Raw genomic sequence first — 21,980 nt, 5'->3', positions numbered from 1 at the left:
CCCAGGGGGCTGGAGGTGGAAGGTAAACCTGACGCTTGCCACAGACAGAAGGGGGCAGGGCGCTGGGAGCAAAGGCCCAGAGCCCAGAAGGAACGAAACTGAAAGCGGGAAGGGCTGGCGCAGGAGGCTGGCCCGGCAGGACACTCCCTCTCCCGCCCGCTGGGGCCCGAGGAAGGCTCTGGGGTCCCAGAGCAGCCGGACTCCCAGGCGCGCGGGCGCCTCGGCCCCTCCCGGGACATGGATGTGTACAGCACCCCCGCCGCCGCGCTGGACCGCCTGGTGGCCGGCAGCCTGCAGCCGCCCCCCGAGTTCCTGCAGGACGCCCGGCGCGCGCTGGGCACCCTGGACGCGGTGCTGAGAGCGCACGGGGGCCGCCCGGGAGCCGCCGCCCGGACCTGGAAGGTGCTGAAAACCGTCAAGGTGGGCGCCCCGGGGCACAGGGCCCGTAGGGGGCCGGGTTGACCTCAGAGTCTCCATCTGTACCTGGAGCAGTCCGCGGAGAGGGCTGGAGACATGGAAATGAAGTCAGCGGGATGGGGAGGGTTTTATTGGCTCTTCTCGCTCATGCCTTTAACACTTCCCCGGCACACTTGCCCTGCCCCAGTGCTGCTCCAAGTGCCCTGAAAACTTACTGCTCCCAGAGGCACATGGGGAAACTGAGGCACGGAGAAAGTGTCATGTCCAAACTGGTAAGAGGTCCACCTGCGTCTGTGCTTGTAGTGACCGCCTCTCATCCATCCACTCATTGACTCACTCACTCACTCAAGCAAACAGACTGTGGGCCTTGCACTGTGCCTGACCCTGAAGGATGCGAAAGTAATAGCACTTGCTCTGTAGTAGCCAGGATGGCCAGTTTACTGAGGAATTACCCACAAATAATGGACAAGAGCTCATTACGCAGTATGCTCTCCCTTGGTCCTCACATTGAGCAAAATAGGATTGTTGTCCCTGTTTTATAGATGGGGAAACTGAGGCTGAGTGTGATGAAGTCATGGCCCCAGGCCCTTTTGGCTGGGCCAGTCTGTCATTTGAATATCTCACTGCCTCTGTGACCTCAGGATGCCCAGTGTCTCAGGGAGGAGACAAATCCTCAGCTACCGTGTCCCCAGGGCAAACCAAACTCGATGAGGGAGCCTGGTGGGGCAGGGGAACTTGGAGCTTATTGGGGAAGGGATGAAACCCCAGCATGGCAGAGTGCCAAAGGGCAGCTGGTGGGTGCCCAGAGCTGACCTGAGCTGGAGAGGGGGCCAGGAGGGCACACGTGTAACCCAGGCTACGTGGAAGCAGATTTCTGCCTTTGAGACGGACGGGGAATTTCTGCAGAGCAAGCATTTACGGGTCTCTAAAACCTCGGCATCCTTAGCTTCCCTAGAAACCTGCAACAGATGCCACGGTTGAATTTAGCTGATGGCCATCTGACCACTTGGGGCTTGGAAGGAAGACTGGCTAAGTGGGGAGATCTGTGGGTTCACATCCAGTCTGGAGGCGCTAGTCCCCCTGAAAGGACACTTGGAGCAATGGCTGAGTCCAGGGCTGCAGTGAAATCTCTGAGAAGAGCCTGCGGCTCTGGTTGGATCAGAAAGCAAAGAAGGGGTGACGGGAGTTATGGCCTAAGGACCTCCCTGGGGCTGGCGTGAATGGGCCCCAGTGTTGACCGCCAGTAATGTCGGTCAAGTGGGACAAGTAGGGGGTTCTTGGATTCCATCAAATATGAATTCAAGAGTCACCTTAGCCAGCACACCACAGGCTTATTAAGAAAAAGAGACACTTGCCTAGACACAGAGGGTGAAGGCTGCCTTCGTGAGGGGCTGGGGTGGTCTTTTATATTGTTCTTTCATGGAATTTCTCACTCTGTGGAATGTCTCACTCTGGGGTGGGGTTGGGTTGCTGTAAGGACCTTTAGTCATCTCTGCTTCCTCCTCACTCCCCACATTCTGGTTCCAGCCTTTTGAAATTTGCATGGTCAGTTACAGGACTGTTTACTCATCGGACCCTCACCTGGACCCTCACCTTGCTCGTCGTGGGGTGGGTAGTCCAGCCTGCAGGAGACAAGGTGTCTGGCTTTCCCAGCAGGGGGTTCCCTTCCACAACCTGTAGGTGTTTCTGATGCCACTGTCAACCCCAGGGGCACACAAAGAATCTTACCAGGGATGCAGCATAATTTTTAAAATTTCCAAGAATGTACTTGGAGCCAGTTTTGGTTGATCACGAAGAGAGGGTGTAGGGCATGCGATTCAGTGAATTAAGAATTAATCCTAAAGAGGGGATACAGTTTGGGGGTCAGGGTTTAATTCTGCCTATTCCTAAACTTTTAGGGTTTGTCTTTGTTATTTAAAAACTAGAGGGAATCCTACTACACAGACACTGTCAAGTGTTCTCTGGGGGGAAATCGCCCTTCACTTCACCATGTATGGGGGTGAAATGACATGTAGGCTGGAATTTCTGTTAAAACTACAGAAAGAGGAGACAGGGGAGTCAAACAACTGGAGCACAGGGGGAAAAAAACTTTAAAATTTCCTCTTCCTAGAAATTTTCATAATAGGGTTAGAAACTTTCATAATAAAAACTATTTTAAGTGAATTAATGGATGGGGAGAAAGCTAGAATATGGGTTTGGAAGCTGATCCCTGCGTTCAAATCCTTCTCCTGGGGTGACTTCTGCTGGGGTGGGTGGGGCCAGGAAGCGTGAGCAACCTCCTTGCCCTTGCCTGGTCAATTTGGTCAGAGCCTGGCTAGGAAAGCTAAGATGATTGTGTGCAAAGCCTCCGTCTCTGATCTTCCTCTGTGCTCTGGCCTGCCCGCCCCCCCACCCCTGCCTTGTTGGCAGCTCATAACGTGAAAGTGTCGGAGTCAAAGAACCAATTTGGAGTAATTGCCAAGCCCAGTTTGGTAGCAAGTGGCCTCTGCAGGGTTAATCCCATTTCTTCTCACTGGTTAAGCTACTGGGTTCACCCCTCTGAGCCTCACCCACATGTAACCGATGCAACCAGGAGATCTTGCCTACTGGAAGGGGATTACAGGTCTCAGACACTTGCCAGAGTGCCAGGCACAAAGCAGAAGTTCTGATAATGAGTTTTCTTCCCAAGTGCCCAGGCTAGAAGTGTTGCAGAAAGAAACACACAAGTTCATCGAATCTTATCAAGGTTGTGTCCTGATCCCAGGCAAAGGTCACAACGTGTTTTGCAAACCAGAATTTGTTTCACCCGCAATTTTTTTTAGTTAATTGCCAACCTTTAAAAGTCATGGGTTTATATCTGAAAATTGCCTTTCTCAAAAAGTCGGGCCCAGCCGTTCTGGGCCCACTTTCCTGCCTGGCTCCAAATCCCTGGAGTTGTGTGACCATACTCTCCACCCAGCCCATCTGCCTCAATCAAGTTGCCTGCCAGGCAGTGTGGGCACCAGGATTGGAGTGTGCAGGATTCTGAGTTTTGTTTTGTTTTGTTTTTTTGTTTGTTTCACAGGGAGGCTCCTCTGGCCGGGGCACAGCTCTGAGGGGCAGCTGTGATTCTGAACTTGTCATCTTCCTCGACTGCTTTAAGAGTTATGAGGACCAGGGGATTCACCGTGCAGAGATCCTCAATGAGATGCGGGCCCTGCTGGAATCCTGGTCGCAGGACCCCATCCCCGGTCTGAGCCTTGAGCTTCCTGATCAGGACATGCCCGGAGTCTTACAGTTCTGTCTCGCATCCACAAACTGTGAAAACCGGATGGATGTGAGCCTGGTGCTTGCTTTTGATGCCCTGGGTAAGGGGTGTCTGGCCCATTCCAGAATTGAGGGCCAGATCATTGGGAGAAAGACAGGGCTCCCACTTCTAAACCTGCCACCGACTTGCTGTGTGACCTGGCAACCCTCTCTGAGCTTCAGTTTCTTGTCAAAAACATACTGGGTTTGGATCAGACAAGGGCCAGGAAGGCCTGTGGTCCCACTGCCAAGGTGTTTGGCCCTGGTTTAAACACCCCTGGAGAATTGCCTTCAACCTCCTCCTCAAGCAGGGCTGCTCAGCCCTTCTGCGGATACCCCAAAAGCAAAGGCAACTAACTAAAAAAAAAAAAAAATGCAGGCAGCAGTGATCTGGAAACAAACCAGAATTCTGCAAAATCTTCTCTTATCTCAAAAACATTAATGTGGTGTTTGCATTCTCTGTTATAGACTCGTGCTTGATTGAATGCAATAATATGCCTCTGTGTCCTCATCTGTCCAATGAGTATAATCATAACAGGACAATAGAAATCTGTCTATACTGTTGAGTTGTTGGAAAGACTGTGTGTTAATACATGTAATGACGTTAGAACAGTGCCTGATAGGGCTATAGGAGTATTTGCTTTTCTCATTTCTGTTATTACTATTACCATTTTTCTATTATTATTATTATTAGTTACCATGATGCCCTCGGAGATAGCTATCTTGAGTTTATCCAGGGTTACAATATCCTAGCAGACAGCCCCACACCTGCAATCCCACCCTCTGGTTATGGATATCCAAATCATAATTTCTGCTACTGATTAGATAGTAACTATCCCAAACACTGGACATGTTTTAAATCATTAACTCCTAAAAGCAAACCTATGAGCTCTATACTATTTTATCTTCTGTTTTACCAACAGGGACACTAAGGCACATGCAGTCACTCTCCTGCAGTCACACAGCAAGTGATGTCAGGGACCTTCAAATAATAGAATTCACTTTCCCCAAGCCCTGCTGTGGGACGTGATGAAGGACACGTGTAATCTCAGCCAGTCCTGAGTTCTGCTTCTGCCCCTTCGTTGGCCAGCCTTGGGCAGAGCACCTTCATTTCCCCTGCTGTAAACTCCCAGGGTTTTGGCTGGAAGACACTGAGGGGGCTTGTGTGAAATGGCAGCATGGTGCCCGGCATGGATTAGAACTCAGAAAATCTGAGCAGCCACAGCACAGGAAGCAGAACCGCTTCCCTTGCAGTCCTCCAGCTTTGTCTTCTTCTCACGGGGCGGCGGTTCAGAAGTACCGTAGAACTGGCCGGAGGGAGGACTGGGGAGCAGAGAATGACCAGGTCCTCCCAACTCAGGAGGGAGCCTCTTTCCTGTTGAGCCGCCTTGGAACCTAGCGGGGCTTCTTTGGCCCAGTCCTGGGGCTGCCTGGCCTTTCAGGAGGAAGGGGCCCCCTGCAGACTGGAGCACAACCTTCCTCCCTGCCTCCTGACAAGCTCCAGGCTCTTCTCCCAGCCCCCAGTCCCAGGCTGGCAGAGTCCACTCTCCGAATCCCCCCGCTCCCTCCCAACGCCCCCAGCTGAGTCCAGCACCAACACTGCCCCCCATCCTGTGTGCTCAGCACCCTTCCTGACTCGCGGCTTCACACCCACAGGGCAGCTCAGCTCTGGTGCCAAACCTGAGCCCCGGGTCTACTCCCGCCTCCTCCTCAGTGGCTGCCAGGAAGGCGAGCACGCGGCCTGTTTCGCAGAGCTGAGGAGGAACTTCGTGAACACCCGCCCAGTCAAGCTGAAGGCCCTGATCCTGCTGGTGAAGCACTGGTACCGCCAGGTGAGGCCGCCAGAGGGTTTTGCTTTCAGGTATTTGGGACAGACAGAAGACACATGTGTCAAGGTAGAGGCACCAGGGGCTAATAGGGACGACAGAGCAAGAATCCACTGTGCTGCCTCCTCTTGGACCACCTGATGCCCTTCTCCTTGGGTACCAAACTGCTCATCTTTGCCAATCAGCCCTTCGACTGGGACCCCAGATCTGCCTTGCTTGTATCTGGGGGGTCGGTGACAGTCTCAGACAATGCCTGATTTCTCCCTGTCTGCTTCCCCGTCCTGGATGCTTTAATCTCATACCTCGCTTCGCTACACTACCCCCCCCCCAATTAGGAGCCAAGCACTTGCTGAACCTGGCACATGCAACACCAGATTGCTCTTGGAATACTAGGAACACAGCACCTCGTCCCAGGCTCAGCCTGTGGGTCCCTACGCTGGAGACTGAGCAATCCCGCAAAGTTCTTCAGAGACCTCGGGCTCTCCCCACCACCTTCATCCTCTGAGTTCCCTGCTCTGCCATCCTACAGGTGTGCCCGCCGGGGACAAGGAAGGAGCTGCTGCCCCCGGCCTATGCCCTGGAGCTGCTGACCATCTTTGCCTGGGAGCAGGGCTGCGGGAAAGACGCCTTCAGCCTGGCCCAAGGCTTCCGGACTGTCCTGGGCCTGATCCAGCAGTATCAGCACCTGTGTGTTTTCTGGACCCTCAACTATGGCTTTGAGGACCCAGCCATCAAGCAGTTCTTGCAGCGCCAGCTTGAGAGACCCAGGTGCCCCCTGGTACCCCGCCCCCCGGCCCCTGCCACTCTCCCATCCCTGGGCCATGGAGAGAATCTGCAATGACATGGTCATATCTACTGAGGGCTTGCACATGGGCCAAAGCCAAATCTTGCATGAGCACTTTCTAAATGGGTGGATTTAGCCCCAGATGCAAATTAAGATCACTGGGAGAGTTTTAAACATACAGCACTGTGGGTGTGAACATTTCAATGACATCTAACTAGTCTGAAGTGCACATTTTGGTGACTTTCTACAAAGTGAGAAGACACCTATGAAACCACAGCACATCAAGGCAGGGTACTGCCAGCCCCCGGGAGCTTCCCTTTTGCCTCTCCCAGTCAGTGGCATCCCACAGGTAGCCCAGCCTGATGATCAACATTATAGTTGGTCTGTTTTTAAATATTATTTAAATAGAATCACACCGTGTGTACATTTCTGTCTGGATGCTCCTCAACATTAGGTTCTTGAGATCTTTCCATGGAGTAGGGTGTCATTGACTCTCATTCTTTTTCATTGCTGAATAGTATTCCCTCGTGTGAATTTATCACGATATGTTTTCCATCACACTGCTGATGGACATCTGCGTTATTTCTACTCTGAGGCTATTACAGATAGGGTGGTTGTTGTGTGCGATGGTACACACATCATCTGAGGGTGTAACTCAGCATTCCCAGGGGTGGAGCCAGGTAGCTTGTGATTCTGATATGCAGCCAGAGCTGAGGACCCTTGCTCCAGTGTAATCTCCATAACAGTCCACCAGGCAGGCATTGAGTTTATCCCCATGTTGAAGATGAGAAAACTGAGGCTCACGTCACACAGCTGAAAAGTAACAGAGTTGGGACTGGACTTGACTCCAGCGTCCCTGAACTTGACCTTCTTGCTAACTGGAATCTTCTTGTCCTCTGGATTTTCAGGCCTGTGATCCTGGACCCAGCTGACCCCACGTGGGATGTGGGGAATGGGGTGACCTGGCACTGGCATGTGCTGGCCCAGGAGGCAGAGTCCTGCTGTGAGCTTCCAGGCTTTCTGCAGGCGGCTGGGGAACCCGTGCAGCCCTGGGAGGGGCCAGTGAGTGAGCCTTGGATTTTACGCCAGATGTGTATGCTCAGTGTTTCCTGAGCACCTACTATGTGCCGGGGCTGGGAGGTGTGGAACAGAAAGGGAAAAGTGGGGGCAGCAGGCATGCGGAACATCTGATCACCAATCCAGTCGCCTGCCTGGAGGAAGGAACACCTCTGTCTTTGTGCAGCTATTGTCTGCTTACCAAGCTGTTTCTGCACCACAGGGGACTTGGTCATCACTTAGCCCCGCTGCAGGGCCCCTTATCCTAGGGCGCCACTGGGCTAGCAGTGACCTTCCCATTTCTCTCTCTGAGCCTCGTCACCCTGACTGCACAGTGGGTGAGGTGTCAGGAGAGCAGACATGGAAATCTCTGCACTGTTTGTAGAAGACAGCGATTTCTAAAAACTTCCAGGGCCTCCCATCAGCCAGCCATCTGGGTTTGGACCACCCCATCCAGCGAGACCCAGCCCAGAGAATCCCTGAGGACAGCAGGAGCCTCAATGCTGTGTGCCCAAGGTCAGTGAGCCCGCAGCCTCCACGCCCAGCTCCCTGCCCCTTAGGGGCCTCCAGCATCACCCCTTCTCTGCCGGGGAGGGTCTTGGATCTTTCTCAAATCTCCGCCAAGGAGCTGGACCACTTTATCCAGGAACACCTGAAACCCAACCCCCAGTTCCAGAAACAGGTGGGCCAGGCCATTGATGTCATCTTACGTTGCCTCCAGAACTGTGCCCACAAGCCCTCGAGAGTCAGCAAGGTGAGTCGGGCAGGTGGGGACACTGATGGGACCCTGCGGGAGCCCCTGTGGGGAGGGAACAGGCCACAACAATGCAGCTGAGCTGAGGGCTGGCAGGGAAGTGGACACCACACAGGGATGATTTGCAGGCCAGAAGGTATATATTTAAGTGCCACCATTTTTTTAATGGTATAATCTTTTAAAATCACTATTACCAGGGCCTCCCCGGTGGCACAGTGGTTGAGCGCTGGGTTGCAAAGCTGCCCGCAGCCTCTGCAGTGCCAGTTTGATCCCCGGCGACCGGGTGGGGGGTCCCACATGGCACGCAGACCTCTCCTGCTGCCCGCTGCTCCCCTCAGCAGTGTACTTCCTCACTCTGCCTGTTCTACTCTCTGCTCTGGCTCTGGTGAATTCTCTCGCCCTCCCGCGCTTCTGACTGTACCCAGTGCTTGTATGAATAAATAAATAAATCTTTAAAAAAAAATCACTATTACCATAAGCACATCACCTTCCTCCTGGGCTTAAAATCCTCTGTGGTTTCATGGCTGGCCTTAAGGCCATGCGATTTTGACTCTGGTCTCTCAGACCTTGACCTATTCCACACTGGCCTCCAGGCTTCTTGAGCTGCCCAGCACACATCTGCCTTCAAGCCTCTCTTTCTGGAATGTTCTGCCCCCTTACACTTGGCTCTCCCCTCCCCTCCTTTAAGTCTGTGACCCACATCCCAAGCCCCTCAAGGCTCATCCTGGCTTGGAGGCCATCTCTACCGTGGACTTTCCATTCCCTGGCTCCCACCCCACCCCCAGACTAAACACACGCGTGCATGTGATGGGCTCACAGAGGCCTGACTGCTCAATTAAATTCACAAACTCCACTCCCCTCCCAGTCCCCTTATGGATCTGTTGGCCTCCTAGCACTTTCTGAGGGCCATTGCTTGCTAACCATCCCTCCCTCTGCTCCCCCTACCAGAATATAAGTTCCAGGAGAGCTTGTTACTTTCATCCACTGGCATATCTGGTACATGTAAGAGCTCCATGAATTCAGTTGAATGAATGAATGAGTGAATGAATGAATGGATTGAGAACCTATGCAGGTCCCATTTGGCCCTGGACTCTTAATCAGCAGTCTGTGTCCAGATGTGTGGTGAGTAGGTGCTGTAGATATTTGGCTGAAATCTTTGATCTCCACCCCCACCCCCAGCGCCGTCACCTGGGCTGCTGGTTGGTGTGACCAGCAGGCTGCCCAGGCCAGCTTGGGTCAGGAGGCAGGTGCAGGCTCTGTCTCTGCCTGCTTCTCCGGGTCAGAGGTCACAGGGCTCAAGAATCCTGACTCCCTGGTGCTCCCAGACAGGATATCAGCAAGAAAGCAGTGTCAAGGCTGCAGCTGGGGCAGGGTTGGGGGTGCTCAGAGCCCGACTCCTGGGCTCAGAGAGAGCCGGTGGTCTGAGATGTTCTTCCCTCTGCAGGGGGGCTCCTTCGGCCGGGGCACCGACCTCAGGGGTGGCTGTGATGCTGAACTCATCATCTTCCTCAACTGCTTCAAGGACTATAAGGATCAGGGCACCCATGGTGCAAAGATCCTGGCTGAGATGCGGGCACAGCTGGAATCTTGCTGGCAGGACCCAGTCCCGGGGCTGAGCCTCCAGTTCCCCGAGCAGAATGCACCCGAGGCTCTGCAGTTGCAGCTGGTGTCCTCCACCCTCGACAGCTGGGTGGATGTGAGCCTGCTGCCCGTCTTCGATGCCGTGGGTAAGGGCTGCCCAGCCTGTGCCGTGGACAGTAACAGGGACCCCAGGGAACCAGGGGCAATGAACGGGGTGCCTGCCATCTTCTCGGTGGTCCTAATTCCCCTACTTCCCCAAGCACTGAAAACTCTTGATTCACCAAAGTCGTCACCAACTCCTAACCATTCAGTGATTTTAACGTTATGGAAGTTTTAATTATGAAATGTTTCAATCATACAGAAAACCATCGACAGCATGCATACACCCGTGTACCCCAATCACAATTTAACCAATTTTAAGTGTTCTCCGTGTCTGCTTGGGATTTGTTTTTAAATTGTATGGCCCAATGTCCTTATTTCGAGAGGTTTACTTTTAGGTTAACTTTTTTAGTTAGCCAATCACACTTTTTGAGCTAAATCTCAGCGTAGTGATAATCTTCATAAATGCTGTGTACGTTTCTCCCTAAACGTACACAGGTCTAAATATTTTGTACTTTAAATTGCGACCGTATGGTATATTCTTTCATCCATAAATATTTGGAAGTGGGCTTCCAAAGGGGTGTTCTGGGATCTTGTTCCCTTGTTTGCTTTTGTCTTACTTCTCTTTTTCTATTTTGAATTGTAATCCGAAAATATACCGTATGTGGTGTCAGTTCTTTAGAATTGCTGAGCACTCCCCCGGGTGCTAATGACTGAAGAGATGTTGGCTGTCCCTTGCCCAACGTGGGTTTCTGCTTCCAGCCTTTCCATCTAGTTTGCTGCCTTCACATCTGCACCGCTGATTTTTTGCTTGCCTGATCTATCAGTTCTGAATGGGAAACCTGACAAACTCCCGCTTTGAATGGAGATGCGTCAGTTTCTCTCTGTAAAGTTTTGCTTTTAATGCTTTGAGGCTCCGTGATGGGGAACACGTCAGCACCTGGGGTGGGGAATGCTGCTGCTGTCTTCGACTGGAATTGTGCGCCAAGAGTGTTTCAATGTCCACAGGGCAGCTCAGGTCTGGCGCCAAACCTGAGCCCCGGGTCTACTCCCGCCTCCTCCTCAGCGGCTGCCAGGAAGGCGAGCACGCGGCCTGTTTCGCAGAGCTGCGGAGGAACTTCGTGAACACCCGCCCAGTCAAGCTGAAGGCCCTGATCCTGCTGGTGAAGCACTGGTACCGCCAGGTGAGGCTGCCATATCTGTGCTCCTCCCTGGATGCAGCTGTTATGGCGACTGCCTCGCCCAACGGCTCCTCCCCTGAGCAGATATCTTCCCTCGTTGGCATCTCATTGGCCATCCCAAGTGGAACGACTACCTCCTCCAGCTTCCATGTCTTTTCCAGACCAGCGAGAGCAGCTTTGCTCCTTCAAGTCCAAACTCTGCATTTCTTGTGGTTAAGCCTCACATTCCTCTCCAGCCAATGTGTTTCTCCGCTCTTCATACTGCTAATGCTCTGCCTGTCTTTTCCTTTGCTTGTGCTGTTCCTCCCAGCCACCATCTTCTTAATCCTGAGCATCCTTCGCCGTGCCCTCACTAAGCGCTCTGAATGCTGACGTGCTTTCATTCCTATTCCACAAACATCTGTCGGCTGGGCGCCCACTATTGCCGGCTGTTATGCTGGGTGTTAGGGTACCAAGATGAGCATATTGCCACCCCCGTTCCCATGCAGTGACCCTCATATAACATTTGGGATGAGACCCCAGGCAAAGGCCAAGTCTGAACTTCTTAGCCTCCTGTGCAACCTTAGGCAAGTCACGAACTCCTCTGGACCTCAGTTTATCTCCCCATAAAGTGAGAAGTATGAGCCAGGCCATCTCCAAGTTTTTGTTCTGTGGTTTTGCATCTTCTTCCTCCTCCAAGTGCTTAGTGCCACGTTTAGCACACAGTAGGTGTTCACCTCCACTGATTCTGTGCTTGGCCTCGGGTCACCTAGGTGGAAGCGCAGATCGGAGAGCAGCCGGCCTGTGCCACTCTGCCCCCCGCCTACGCCCTGGAGCTCCTGACCATCTTTGCCTGGGAGCAGGGCTGCAAGGAGAACGGTTTCAACATGGCCCAAGGCCTGAGGACCGTCCTGGGACTTATTCAGCAGCACCAGCAGCTCTGTGTCTACTGGACGGTCAACTATGGCTTTGAGGACCCAGCTCTGAGAACGAACCTCCTCGGCCAGCTTCGGAAACCCAGGTGCACACCTGCGTCCCCATCACCGCCTGCATCTCCTGGTCCCCCTGGATCACTGTGTCCAGGGGGTGTCCAGGGCGAGGTCTGGTCCTCCAACCCCCCTTTAACACTGCTTCCTCTGGACTCTTGCTAAGGAAGTGTGGGAGCAGCAGTCCCAAAGGCCAAGGCCAGTTTTATTAACACAATAAAAACCTTTTCTAGAATTATGAGATCACCCAAGAGCTTCCTGACCAAGGCAGCCAGGAGTTGGGGGGAGGGGGGCGTGGAAGGGAGGTGTCGTGCTGTGCCTGGGTGAGATCAGGCCGGCTAGAGGTTCTTTCCCAGCCTCCACACCCCTTCCCTGTCCCTCCCAAATCCCTGCCTCTTCACTGACCCCCACTTTCCCACCTGCCTGCCCATCCATTCTGCCTGCAGGCCGCTGATCCTGGACCCTGCCGACCCCACCTGGAACGTGGGGCAGGGGAACTGGGAGCGGCTGGCCCAGGAAGCGGCCACCCTGGAGACACAGGCCTGCGTTTTGAGTGGAGAGGGGATGCCCCTGCAGCCCTGGGACGTGCTGGTAAGAGCCGGGCAAAGGCCGCATCGTTGCGAGTCAGGACCAGCTCTGTGGGGCAAATCGCGTTCCAGAGCTGCCGGTGGGGTCCGGAAGTAGTGTTGTCCAGCTGAGGGAGGCCCTGATCTTGTTTGGCTCCCTCTCCTGCCCCCTTCGCCTGTAAACACTGCCCCAGCTCACCGCATACACACAAACCCCTGTCACAGGCCCTTCTTTAAGGGAACCCCACTTAAGACAATAGTCATTTGCAGCCCCAAAGGGGTATGATTTTACTGCCTTTGCTGTTTTGCAACAGCAGCTCATAACCAGTGTCTAACACTCAAGTCTATCTAGTGAGGCTTGGGCCTCGCCATCATCCCCATTCAAGAGGGGAAACTGAGGCTGTGTGTTGGTGGAGGAACTTGAACTGAGGTCTCTCTAATGCTGCCTACCTCAAGGACCTGCCAACCAGCTGAGCAGGAAGAGAGAGGGGAGATGGTGGGCATCTTGGCCTCGTAGCCTATCAAGAGCCAGGCCTGGACGCTCATAGGGAATCCCGTCTCGAGCTGGTCCCACCTGAATTCTCTCTGCAGCCGGCTCTTCTTTACCAAACCCCAGCCGGACACCTGGACAAGTTCATCTGTGAGTTTCTCCAGCCTAACCGCCAGTTCCTGACTCAGGTGAGCAAGGCTGTCGATACCATCTGCTCGTTCCTGCGGGAAAACTGCTTCCAGAATTCTCCCATCAAGGTGCTCAAGGTGGTCAAGGTGAGTCCCCAGAGGGATTGGGAGAGGTGGGTGGTGATCTCTCCCATGCCAGGCCCAGGCCTGACCCACTTCTGTGGCCTTTGCCATCACCAGCACGGGGCAAGCATGGAGGACCCACAGAATGTGGCTGTGGGTGGATGGCAGAGGGAGGGCCCAGTTGTGCCCAACAAGTCTCTTTGGGTCACGACAGTCAACTCAAAAGAAGCAACAAAATATTGCTATGTATTGGCTAACCTAAATGGAAAACCCTGGAATAAGGTCACCTTCAGGCACAGCTACATTCAGGAGCCCAAGCAGCATCATCAGGACCCAGCTTTCCCCCCCCAGCTCCTGGCTCTGCCTTCTGCCTAGGACAGGTCCTTTCCATATGATAGTCCTTGGCAATTCCAGGCTTCCAACAAGGGGAATTCTCTTTTCTCAAAATTCAAATACTAATCTGGGAATAGAGTCTCTTTGGCCTGTTTGGGTAACATACCCAGCCCTGAACCAATCACTGGGGCTAGTAGACAGCAAGCTCTAGCTGGCCAAGCCTGGGTTTTAGGGTACATTCAACCCTACATGGACTTCATTCCCCAAAGACCAGAATGCTGATTTCAGAAGGTGGAGAGGTGCTGAGCTTTACGAAAACTCACATTCTCCTCTCACCAGGTATGACCAGTCCCTGATTGGAGAGTCACAAGCAAGACCCACATCAGTTCTAGAAAGCATCAGCATAGTGGCAGCCAATGAGAAGCCCCAGGCCTGATGGTTTGCTGTGTGCCCCCAGGCTGATTCCCGACCCTCAGTGACCCTCGCCTGCCTCTTCCATAACACTTAGGGGGGTAGCCTGGCTCAACCATGGCTTCCCTTAGCATCACAGAGAGGCTTTAAAATAATAAATTGTTGCCCAAATCCCTCCCCAGGCTTATTAAATTATAATCTCAGGATTATATGAGCTGGGTCATTTTTTAAAAACTCTGGTGCAGACAGGCTTGAGAACCTCAGGCCTCAAAGAAACCTCTCAAATCCCCCCCAAACATGATGGAAGGAGAACTTTTGCGTTTGGCATGCCTTTTCCTCACTGTCATGCTATGTACTGGTTACACATGAAAGATGTAAGACAGCGAGGTTAGGTGACTGGCCCAAGGTCACACAGCAGGTTCCTAACCCAGAGCACGGACTCTGGTAGGAGGACAGCAGGCAGCGCTTCCAGGGTCACCCACCGCCTCGTCCTCCCCAGGGTGGGTCTTCAGCCAAAGGCACGGCTCTGCGAGGCCGCTCGGACGCCGACCTGGTGGTGTTCCTCAGCTGCTTCAGCAGCTACACTGAGCAAGGCGACAAGCGGGCGGAGGTCATCTCGGAGATCCGCACCCAGCTGGAGGCGTGTCAGCGGGAGCTGCAGTTGGAGGTGAAGTTCGAGATCTCCAAGTGGGAGAATCCCCGCGTGCTGAGCTTCTCGCTGACGTCCCGCACGCTGCTGGACCAGAGCGTGGACTTCGACGTGCTGCCGGCCTTTGACGCCCTCGGTGAGCCGCCCAGAGCCGGCCTGAGCCGGGGGAAGCAGGGGAGGCCGTGGGGACAGCTGGGCAGAGCTCCTGCAGCGCACGCCCAAGCACTGGCTCGCACTCTCGGCTGTGCCGGTGTGTTTCCGTGCTCCTTTCCTGCCAAGCGTCTGCAGCAAACGGCACATTTCCAGTTTACGCAAAGGTGCTGTTTGGGCGAGCAGTACCGCCGGGCTGGGCTCGAGTCACGTTCCCACCAGCACACGCGATGACCTCAAATGAGGGTCAAGGTCACTTCCCTGCCTAGCGCCCCAGTGTCTGGGGAGATGTGCCTTAATGCCCCTCCCCCAGCTCTGAGTACTTGGGGACCACCTCCCCCACCTGCCACAGATCCATCCCAATCATCCATTCAATAAACATACCTACCCTGTGCCCAGAGCTCTGCAGGCACCTGAGGCAAATGCTCTGGAACCACAGACACATCCCCTGGGAGGTACGCAGGCCTGGGTTGGGCCGGGAGAGTTTGCAGGGTGAGGAAATCCCATCTCTGAATGTGCTTGGTTCCTGGGTTCTGGAAAACAAGGAGCAAGAGAGACCTGAATCTGCAGTCGGGGGGTCAGCGAGTGTAGGGGGGCTGGGGGGAGGGTCACCCTTGAGCTGGATCCCACCAGGATGGCGATGGTGGTTCCCGCCACATACAGGCCCACTCCCTGGTGGACATGAGGACACCGGCTCCCCCTTTGTCAGAGATGAGTGCGGGTGGGGAGCGCTAGAGACAGGCCAGCTCCCTGCAGCCACTTTCTCCGCGATGGGTGAGCAGGTGGGTTGAAAGGGGGGAGGAGAATAAGATTCTCACCAGGGACCTCTCTGGTCTTGCATTCCACCCACAAACTCCTGTGCCCGCCTCCCCCCGCCCTGTACCCCGGGGTCCCAGGCCTCTGGAAAGGCCCAGGTAGGAGGGCTCAAGGCCCTTCTCAGTGGGCCCCGCGGCATTCTGGGAAAGGAAGCGCTGGTGACCTCCCCCTTTCGTCCCCAGGCCAGCTGCCCTCGGGCGCCAGGCCCAGCCCTCGCGTCTACGTGGACCTCATCCACAGCTACAACAACGCGGGCGAGTACTCCTGCTGCTTCACGGAGCTGCAGCGCGACTTCATCAGCTCCCGCCCCACCAAGCTCAAGAGTCTGATCCGGCTGGTCAAGCACTGGTACCGGCAGGTGGGCACCGGGATGGGCCACCCCACCAGTGGCCCGGGGCTCCGTCTCAAGCACTTTCCTGTCCAGGCTGTGGTGCTGGAGCAGAGAGAGGGCTGACTCCCGGCTGTGGGGCTTAGCTTTTCTTCTCTGTAAACGGAGTTGACATCACTACATCCAGGGAACGTGCCGGGCAAGGCCTCCAGTGGATGCTGGGGGTGGGCTTGCTGACTCCAGAAGGGTCCCTCCCGTGCCTCTTCATTGCCCATCTGGACCAACCTTCTTTCCGTTCTCCAGTGCAACAAGATGCCCAAAGGGAAGGGCTCCCTGCCGCCCCAGCATGGGCTGGAGCTCCTGACAGTGTACACCTGGGAGCAGGGCGGCCAGGACCCCCAGTTCAACATGGCTAAGGGCTTCCGCACAGTCCTGGAGCTGGTCAGCCAGTACCGCCAGCTCTGTGTCTACTGGACCGTCAACTACTCCGACGAGGACAAAACCATTGGAGATTTCCTGAAACAGCAGCTTCAGAAACCCAGGTTCGGGCCCACCCTCAAGGCCCTGGAGTCTCAGATCCAGTCACTCACCCCCTCCTGAGAGTATGGAGAGAGCAGAGACAGGAAAATCCTCTTTCTAGAACTGGGCTCCTTTCTAGAAGTGGTATCCCTAGCACCTGAGGGACAGGTACTCAGGTTCCCGGTCACTTATAAATAGGGTCACCAGATGAAATGCAAGACTCCGAGTTAAATTGAATGTCAGATAAATAATGAGCAATATTTTGGTATAAGTATGTCTCGTGCAGTATTTTGGATATACTTATGCTAAAAAAAAAAAAAACCTTACTCATTGTTTATCTGAAGTGCAGGTTTAACTGGGCATTCTCTATTTGTGTTTGTTCAATCTGGCAACCCTACCTGCCATCCCACCCCACCCCCACCCCCAGGTAATTAAGCGTGTCTCATTCTTTGGGATCCTGCCTATTTCTGCAAGGGTACAGAGATGACAGAGGTGCTTTGACAAGTTCCTAAGGCATCGCCACTTCTTATTATGGGTATTCTGGGAGCTATTATAGGTAGTAGCTCCTGAGGGTGATACGTTGGAAAAGACACTGACTCTTCTTGGCTCAGATGAAAAAAGTAGTCTAATCAGTTAGTGACATCTGTGGATGCTGGAGGTAGGGTGATTGAACTGGTGCTGTGATCAATTAACCATACCTGGACTGAGTTCTGTGGCTGATTAGTAACGTCTACCTTGGATGCAAGAGGGAGACATGTCCATGTGTGACTTATTTTCTATCCCTCACCTTGAGGGTGTGCCTGGAGCACAGAGGAGCCTCTCAGCCCTGCCCTGCCTCCTGTAGTGTTGCGTGAGGGAAGAGAAAGCGCCAACTGACCCCATAGGTGGATACCTAGAAGTTATCTGGGAAAGACTGACCCTGGTTGGAAATTGCAGGCCCATCATCCTGGATCCGGCTGACCCAACAGGCAACCTGGGCCACAACGCCCGCTGGGACCTGCTGGCCAAGGAAGCTGCAGTCTGCGCCTCTGCCCTGTGCTGCATGGACAGGGATGGCACCCCCATTGAGCCATGGCCAGTGAAGGTGAGAGACTTGTGTTACAACAGGGAGTACCTTTTGGGAGTGTCGGGGCAAAGTGTGATCAGGGGAGGGCCTGGTTCATCTCACAAGGGCAGGGCCCAACCATGGCCCCTGATGTGCTTCCATACTTCCTTGTGGCCTCAGCTTCTCCAGCTTAGGAGTAACCAGCATCTTCTATACCCCTCCCCCAGGCTGCTGTGTGAAGCCCAGAAAATCAACAGTCACACCAGATGAACAGATGGACATATGGACACCAGCCCTCATCATGGGGAGACTCAGGGTCACCTGCCGTGTGTGTGTGCACATGTATGTTTGTGGGGGGCTGAGCAAGAGAGATTCAGGGGACCTGCTTTCCTCCTCAATCCATTCTCCCAACTGCTGTCCCTACTACCCAGGCCTGCCCTCTCCTCCAGGCAGTCCACTCTGTTTACCTGGCCTGGATGAGCTTCACTGAACACCCTTTGTGTCAGATGGGCACTCCCCAGCCCACATACTCCCCTGCTCTCTGAGGTCTCTGAGGTCTGCACACTGGAGTCCAGACTCCCGAGGTTGACAGCCGCCTGCATTTTCAGCTTCTCCTATCATGCATGTGACTCTCTCTCTCTCTCTCTCTCTCTCTCTCTCTCTCGGAGATGACTCCTACCTCCCACATGGCACCCAAAACCCTGGCGAGAATGTCCTCCTCATCCTCACCTCTCCCTCCCACACCAACACACACCCTCCCTTCTGCTGAAACCCATCCCCACCTCCCAGTGGCCTCTTCCCCAATTGAAGAGCTTTTTACAGGATGGTAGAGTTTCCATCTCATTTGTCAGCCACAATCAGTTGGTGTGGCTGCTGGAGCCCTGTGTTCTGAAGGATTCCAAAGAATGGAGGCTTAGTTGAGAAGCGCAACCTAATCAGTTGGTGACGTCTGCCATGGATGCAGGAAAGGACATTGATGGTCTGAGTGCCATGATCGACTATCAGTGGCTGGCCTGGATGCAGAAGGAGTGCTCACCAGTCTACAGTGTATGTCTAGATTACTGAGGACCACGCTGAGCTAAGCCACAAGCAGAAAAGCATGCCCAGAGCAGTAGCTTGGTCTGCCTTGAACAGACAGGGATTGGGGACATACATGCTACGTGAACCCTCTCCTTGCACACCTAATCAGATGCCGTTAGGTTGGAGACCTCCTTCCCTCCACCCTTCCTGTTGCACCCAGTCTGCACATTTTGATGCCTGGCCCTTTTCACCTTCCTGAATTTTTACTGCATTCCTGCCTTCTCTCCAACCTGCAGGAATGCCATGTGATTCTGCAGTCCTGAAGTCTAAACCTCAGCCAATGGCCAAATGCCAGTATTCAGCTTGTTTCTCTCTGCCCTCCAGAGGAAACCCACCAGGCCCATGCAGGCAGTGCTGCTGGCCTCCAGTCCAGCAGCAGTGCCCGTCTTAGCCAAGGCTCAGCACAGAGAGCAGAAGGTGCTCAAGGACAGACCAGAGGAGCACAAGGTGGGGGCCACTCGGGACTCTTGGTTTCAAGATTAGAGCACAGTGGCCCAATCAGAAGTCAGGAGGCTGCTGCTGCTTCTGCTAACACCCCTGCAGCTGCCCCTACTCCCTCACACCCACGAAGCTGGGGTCCAGACCTTGGCACATGCACTCCAGTGGCCACCAACATCTCAGGATTTGCCAGCTGCCAGCACTGCAGGACAGTGACAATTGCTGCCCTCCCTCAGCACTACCCAATGGCAGCTGGGAATCTGGCTAGTCTGGGAGTGGACAGTGCATCTCCCAGTCCCTGCAGCATAGGGGGGAGTAGATGTCCAGTGAGCACCGTGAGTACCTCTTGGGCAGAGGTATGCCCAGCAGCAGATCGGGCTCTGACCTGGGCATCGTGAGCCTTCGGTTCTCATGCCATGGGGACCAGGTGGCCTGTGCCCATTTGGTAACACCCATCCCCAACCCATGGACTCTAGGCCTTCCCTGGAAATGGCTGGAGGATTAGGATAAATGTGAAATGGTGGACAGCAGGATGGCTCAGGGTGTAGGGGTGAGGGGCGCTCGTCATGTGGGCGGGTAGACAGGAGGTTGTGCTGATCCCAGCAAGCCCCTCGATCTTTGACATCAGCCCCCTGAAGTGAGCAGAGGTGTTCCACTGTCACTTAGGGCCTCCTGATGTAGCCACACCCTTAGCTAGACGTCGGCTCCCCTAAGTTGTGTATGTGTAAGTCCATTATAGATTTCACAATTGCCCTAAAAATACCCACATGTGCTTTCCTCTGGAACGAGGCATAGGGAGGCTAAAATTCCTATGGAAAAATTTACGGATAAGAAAAACTAGGAAAATATGGCAAGGGGAGCCCCAGGGAGGGACCAGTCCTTAGCAGTGTTACGAAGAGCTAGGATGCCTCTGTGTTTGAGCAACGAGGCAGTGTCTCCTACACTGGCCAGGGGGTCAGCTAGTGCCCGACTCCAGGAGGAGAAATAACAAAGAATTAAATGAGACCAGAAACAGAGGGCCTTCCTGGGAGCAGGGGGCAAGGCAGTGTGTGGTCCCTCAACCAGCAGGCCGAGAAAAGTGAGCACCTCCTCCAGGATTGTGGCAAGACATAGAACTCCAAAGAAAGTGTGGACATAAATTTTTTTAATATAATTTTTTTAAGTCTTTTTGAGATATAATTCATGTGCCAGGAACATGACCCTTTCCAAGTGCACAAACTTGAGTGTTGTCAGCCTATCTCAAGGTTTCTATTTCATCTACTCACAAGACAAGCCACCCACAAGGTGCATCACCATGCTCATTCTAGAACATTTTCAGCACCCCCAAAAGAAACCTGAAACCCATCAGCAGTATCTCCATTCCCTCCAGCCCCCACTCCCCCTAATCCCTGGCAACCATATTTCTGTTTTCCCTAATAAAGTCATTTCATGTGATGGGATCACAGGCTAAGGAAGCCTTTGTGTCTGCTTCCATCACTCAGCTTCATGTTGTCAAGTTTCATCCGTGGTATAGCTGGTGCCAGGGCTTTGTTCCTTTTCATGACTGAGTAATATTCCATTGCATGGGTAGACTTCTTTCTATTTATCTATTCCTCCATTGACCAGCATTTGGGTTATTGCCACTTTTTGGCAATTGTAAATAATGCTGCTAGGATTTTGTGTGGGCTTATATTTTCATTGCCTTTGTCTTGGGTCTGTACCTAGGAGTGGACTTGCTGGGTCAGATGGCAACTCTCTGTTGAGCCTTTTTAGGCCCACCTCACTGCTTTTCACTGCACCCTTTGCACGCCTACCTGCAATGCATGGCCTTCCAGTTTCTCCCATCCTTGCAACACTCTATTTATTGTCCATCATTTTCATTATGGCTGTAGTGGGTGTGGAAGAAAGTTATATACTCTCAGAGGAATCAGGTCTGCTAAACACGGTCAGGAAAGAATGGGCCTTAGGAAGAAAGGGACTCTGACTCCCAGCCTGCGGGCTTAAGGGTTGAAGTTCCTGAAAATCTCCAATTCCCACATCCTCCCAAGCCTTCATTGCTGCAGAAATAGCCCTCCCACCTCATCCCTGCTAGAAGCTAGTGCCTGCCCCTTGTGCAAAGACCCTCTTGAGGCCTCTTTTCATGAGACCCCGCAAGATCTGAGCCTGCCTTTCCTCCCACCCACTAGGCCCGTGACTGGGGTTAAGTCCCGGCACCACCCAGCTGGGAATATGCTGGGCAATGGTTGGGGGAAGGAAGGGCCTGTGTCCCAAGTAGGCATAGGAGGCAGTCACGCATCCCAGCAGAAACCAGGGGGCGTGTGTAGATGTGGATATCAGGGCGCTGGTCTAGAGGCTGTGTGCAAGATCAGATGTGAGGGGCTCATTGACTGGGGAGCTCTCTCCTGGAATTTGGGGCTTCACACCTGAAAAAGTCCCCAGAAGACACAAGCCTGCAGCTAGGCAGGCTCTTTAAAGAATGGGTGCTGTGAGAGCTGAATGCACGGATCGCAGGGAGGCGGGAGTGCGAGGCAGGGGAGTGGCATGCTGGGTGGTCATGGTGCCCAGGGCCAGGAAGGTCACCAGTGATGCTGTCCCCTGGGAGAGCAGGGAGGCCCAGTCACAAGGAAGTTGCCAGTGGGAGACCTGCCTTGTGATCTCAGGTGGCCTCCGCCTTAGGAGACGTATCCCGGGGCTCCCTAGTAGCCCTGGGTGGTCAAACCACAAAGCAAATCATGGCGCACGAGACCAGGACCGGTCAGGCGGACACACGCTTCTTAAGGAGTTCTGACCAGCTCGGGGGCCGGTGTCCCTGGGGACAGACGTGCTGGGCCACCAGCCGGGAGCCACCTGAGCTGCCCCAGCAAAATACTTCGAGGACACTGGGGAACTTCCCCAAATCCAAAGTCCCTTTTCCAGCAGCTTCCCAGGAAACGGCCTATAACGCGTGACGGGGGAAAGGCTGGAAGAGCATCGTTAGCAGAACTGGATCCTGCCCAGC

General features: G+C 53.9%; 1 protein-coding gene across 1 annotated transcript; it reads left to right on the top strand.

Moving 5' to 3' along the window:
- Positions 1-237: 237 nt before the first annotated feature.
- OAS3 (2'-5'-oligoadenylate synthetase 3) lies at positions 238-20,410 on the top strand. Its single transcript, XM_037511129.2, has 16 exons — positions 238-420; positions 3,461-3,743; positions 5,338-5,513; positions 6,037-6,275; positions 7,200-7,353; positions 7,760-8,101; positions 9,546-9,828; positions 10,790-10,965; positions 11,715-11,962; positions 12,374-12,518; positions 13,085-13,258; positions 14,478-14,763; positions 15,776-15,951; positions 16,225-16,463; positions 17,377-17,524; positions 17,713-20,410. The coding sequence occupies exons 1-16, from the start codon at positions 238-240 to the stop codon at positions 17,722-17,724; spliced, it is 3,264 nt and encodes a 1,087-aa protein (XP_037367026.1). The 3' UTR covers positions 17,725-20,410.
- Positions 20,411-21,980: the final 1,570 nt, after the last annotated feature.

The sequence above is a fragment of the Talpa occidentalis genome, unplaced genomic scaffold (assembly GCF_014898055.3).
Source record: "Talpa occidentalis isolate TD23 unplaced genomic scaffold, MPIMG_talOcc4v2.1 talOcc4.14, whole genome shotgun sequence".
Taxonomy (NCBI): Eukaryota; Metazoa; Chordata; class Mammalia; order Eulipotyphla; family Talpidae; genus Talpa; species Talpa occidentalis.
The sequence above is the reverse complement of the archived record's forward strand: the minus strand, read 5'-3'. Positions and strand labels throughout refer to the sequence as shown.

Bases quoted from the DNA above. Each gene is read 5' to 3' on its own strand.
- OAS3 (XM_037511129.2), top strand. From the start codon at position 238: ATGGATGTGTACAGCACCCCCGCCGCCGCGCTGGACCGCCTGGTGGCC. The intron at 5,514-6,036 runs GTGAGGCCGCCA...GCCATCCTACAG, and splicing joins TGAAGCACTGGTACCGCCAG to GTGTGCCCGCCGGGGACAAG. The intron at 13,259-14,477 runs GTGAGTCCCCAG...CGTCCTCCCCAG, and splicing joins AGGTGCTCAAGGTGGTCAAG to GGTGGGTCTTCAGCCAAAGG.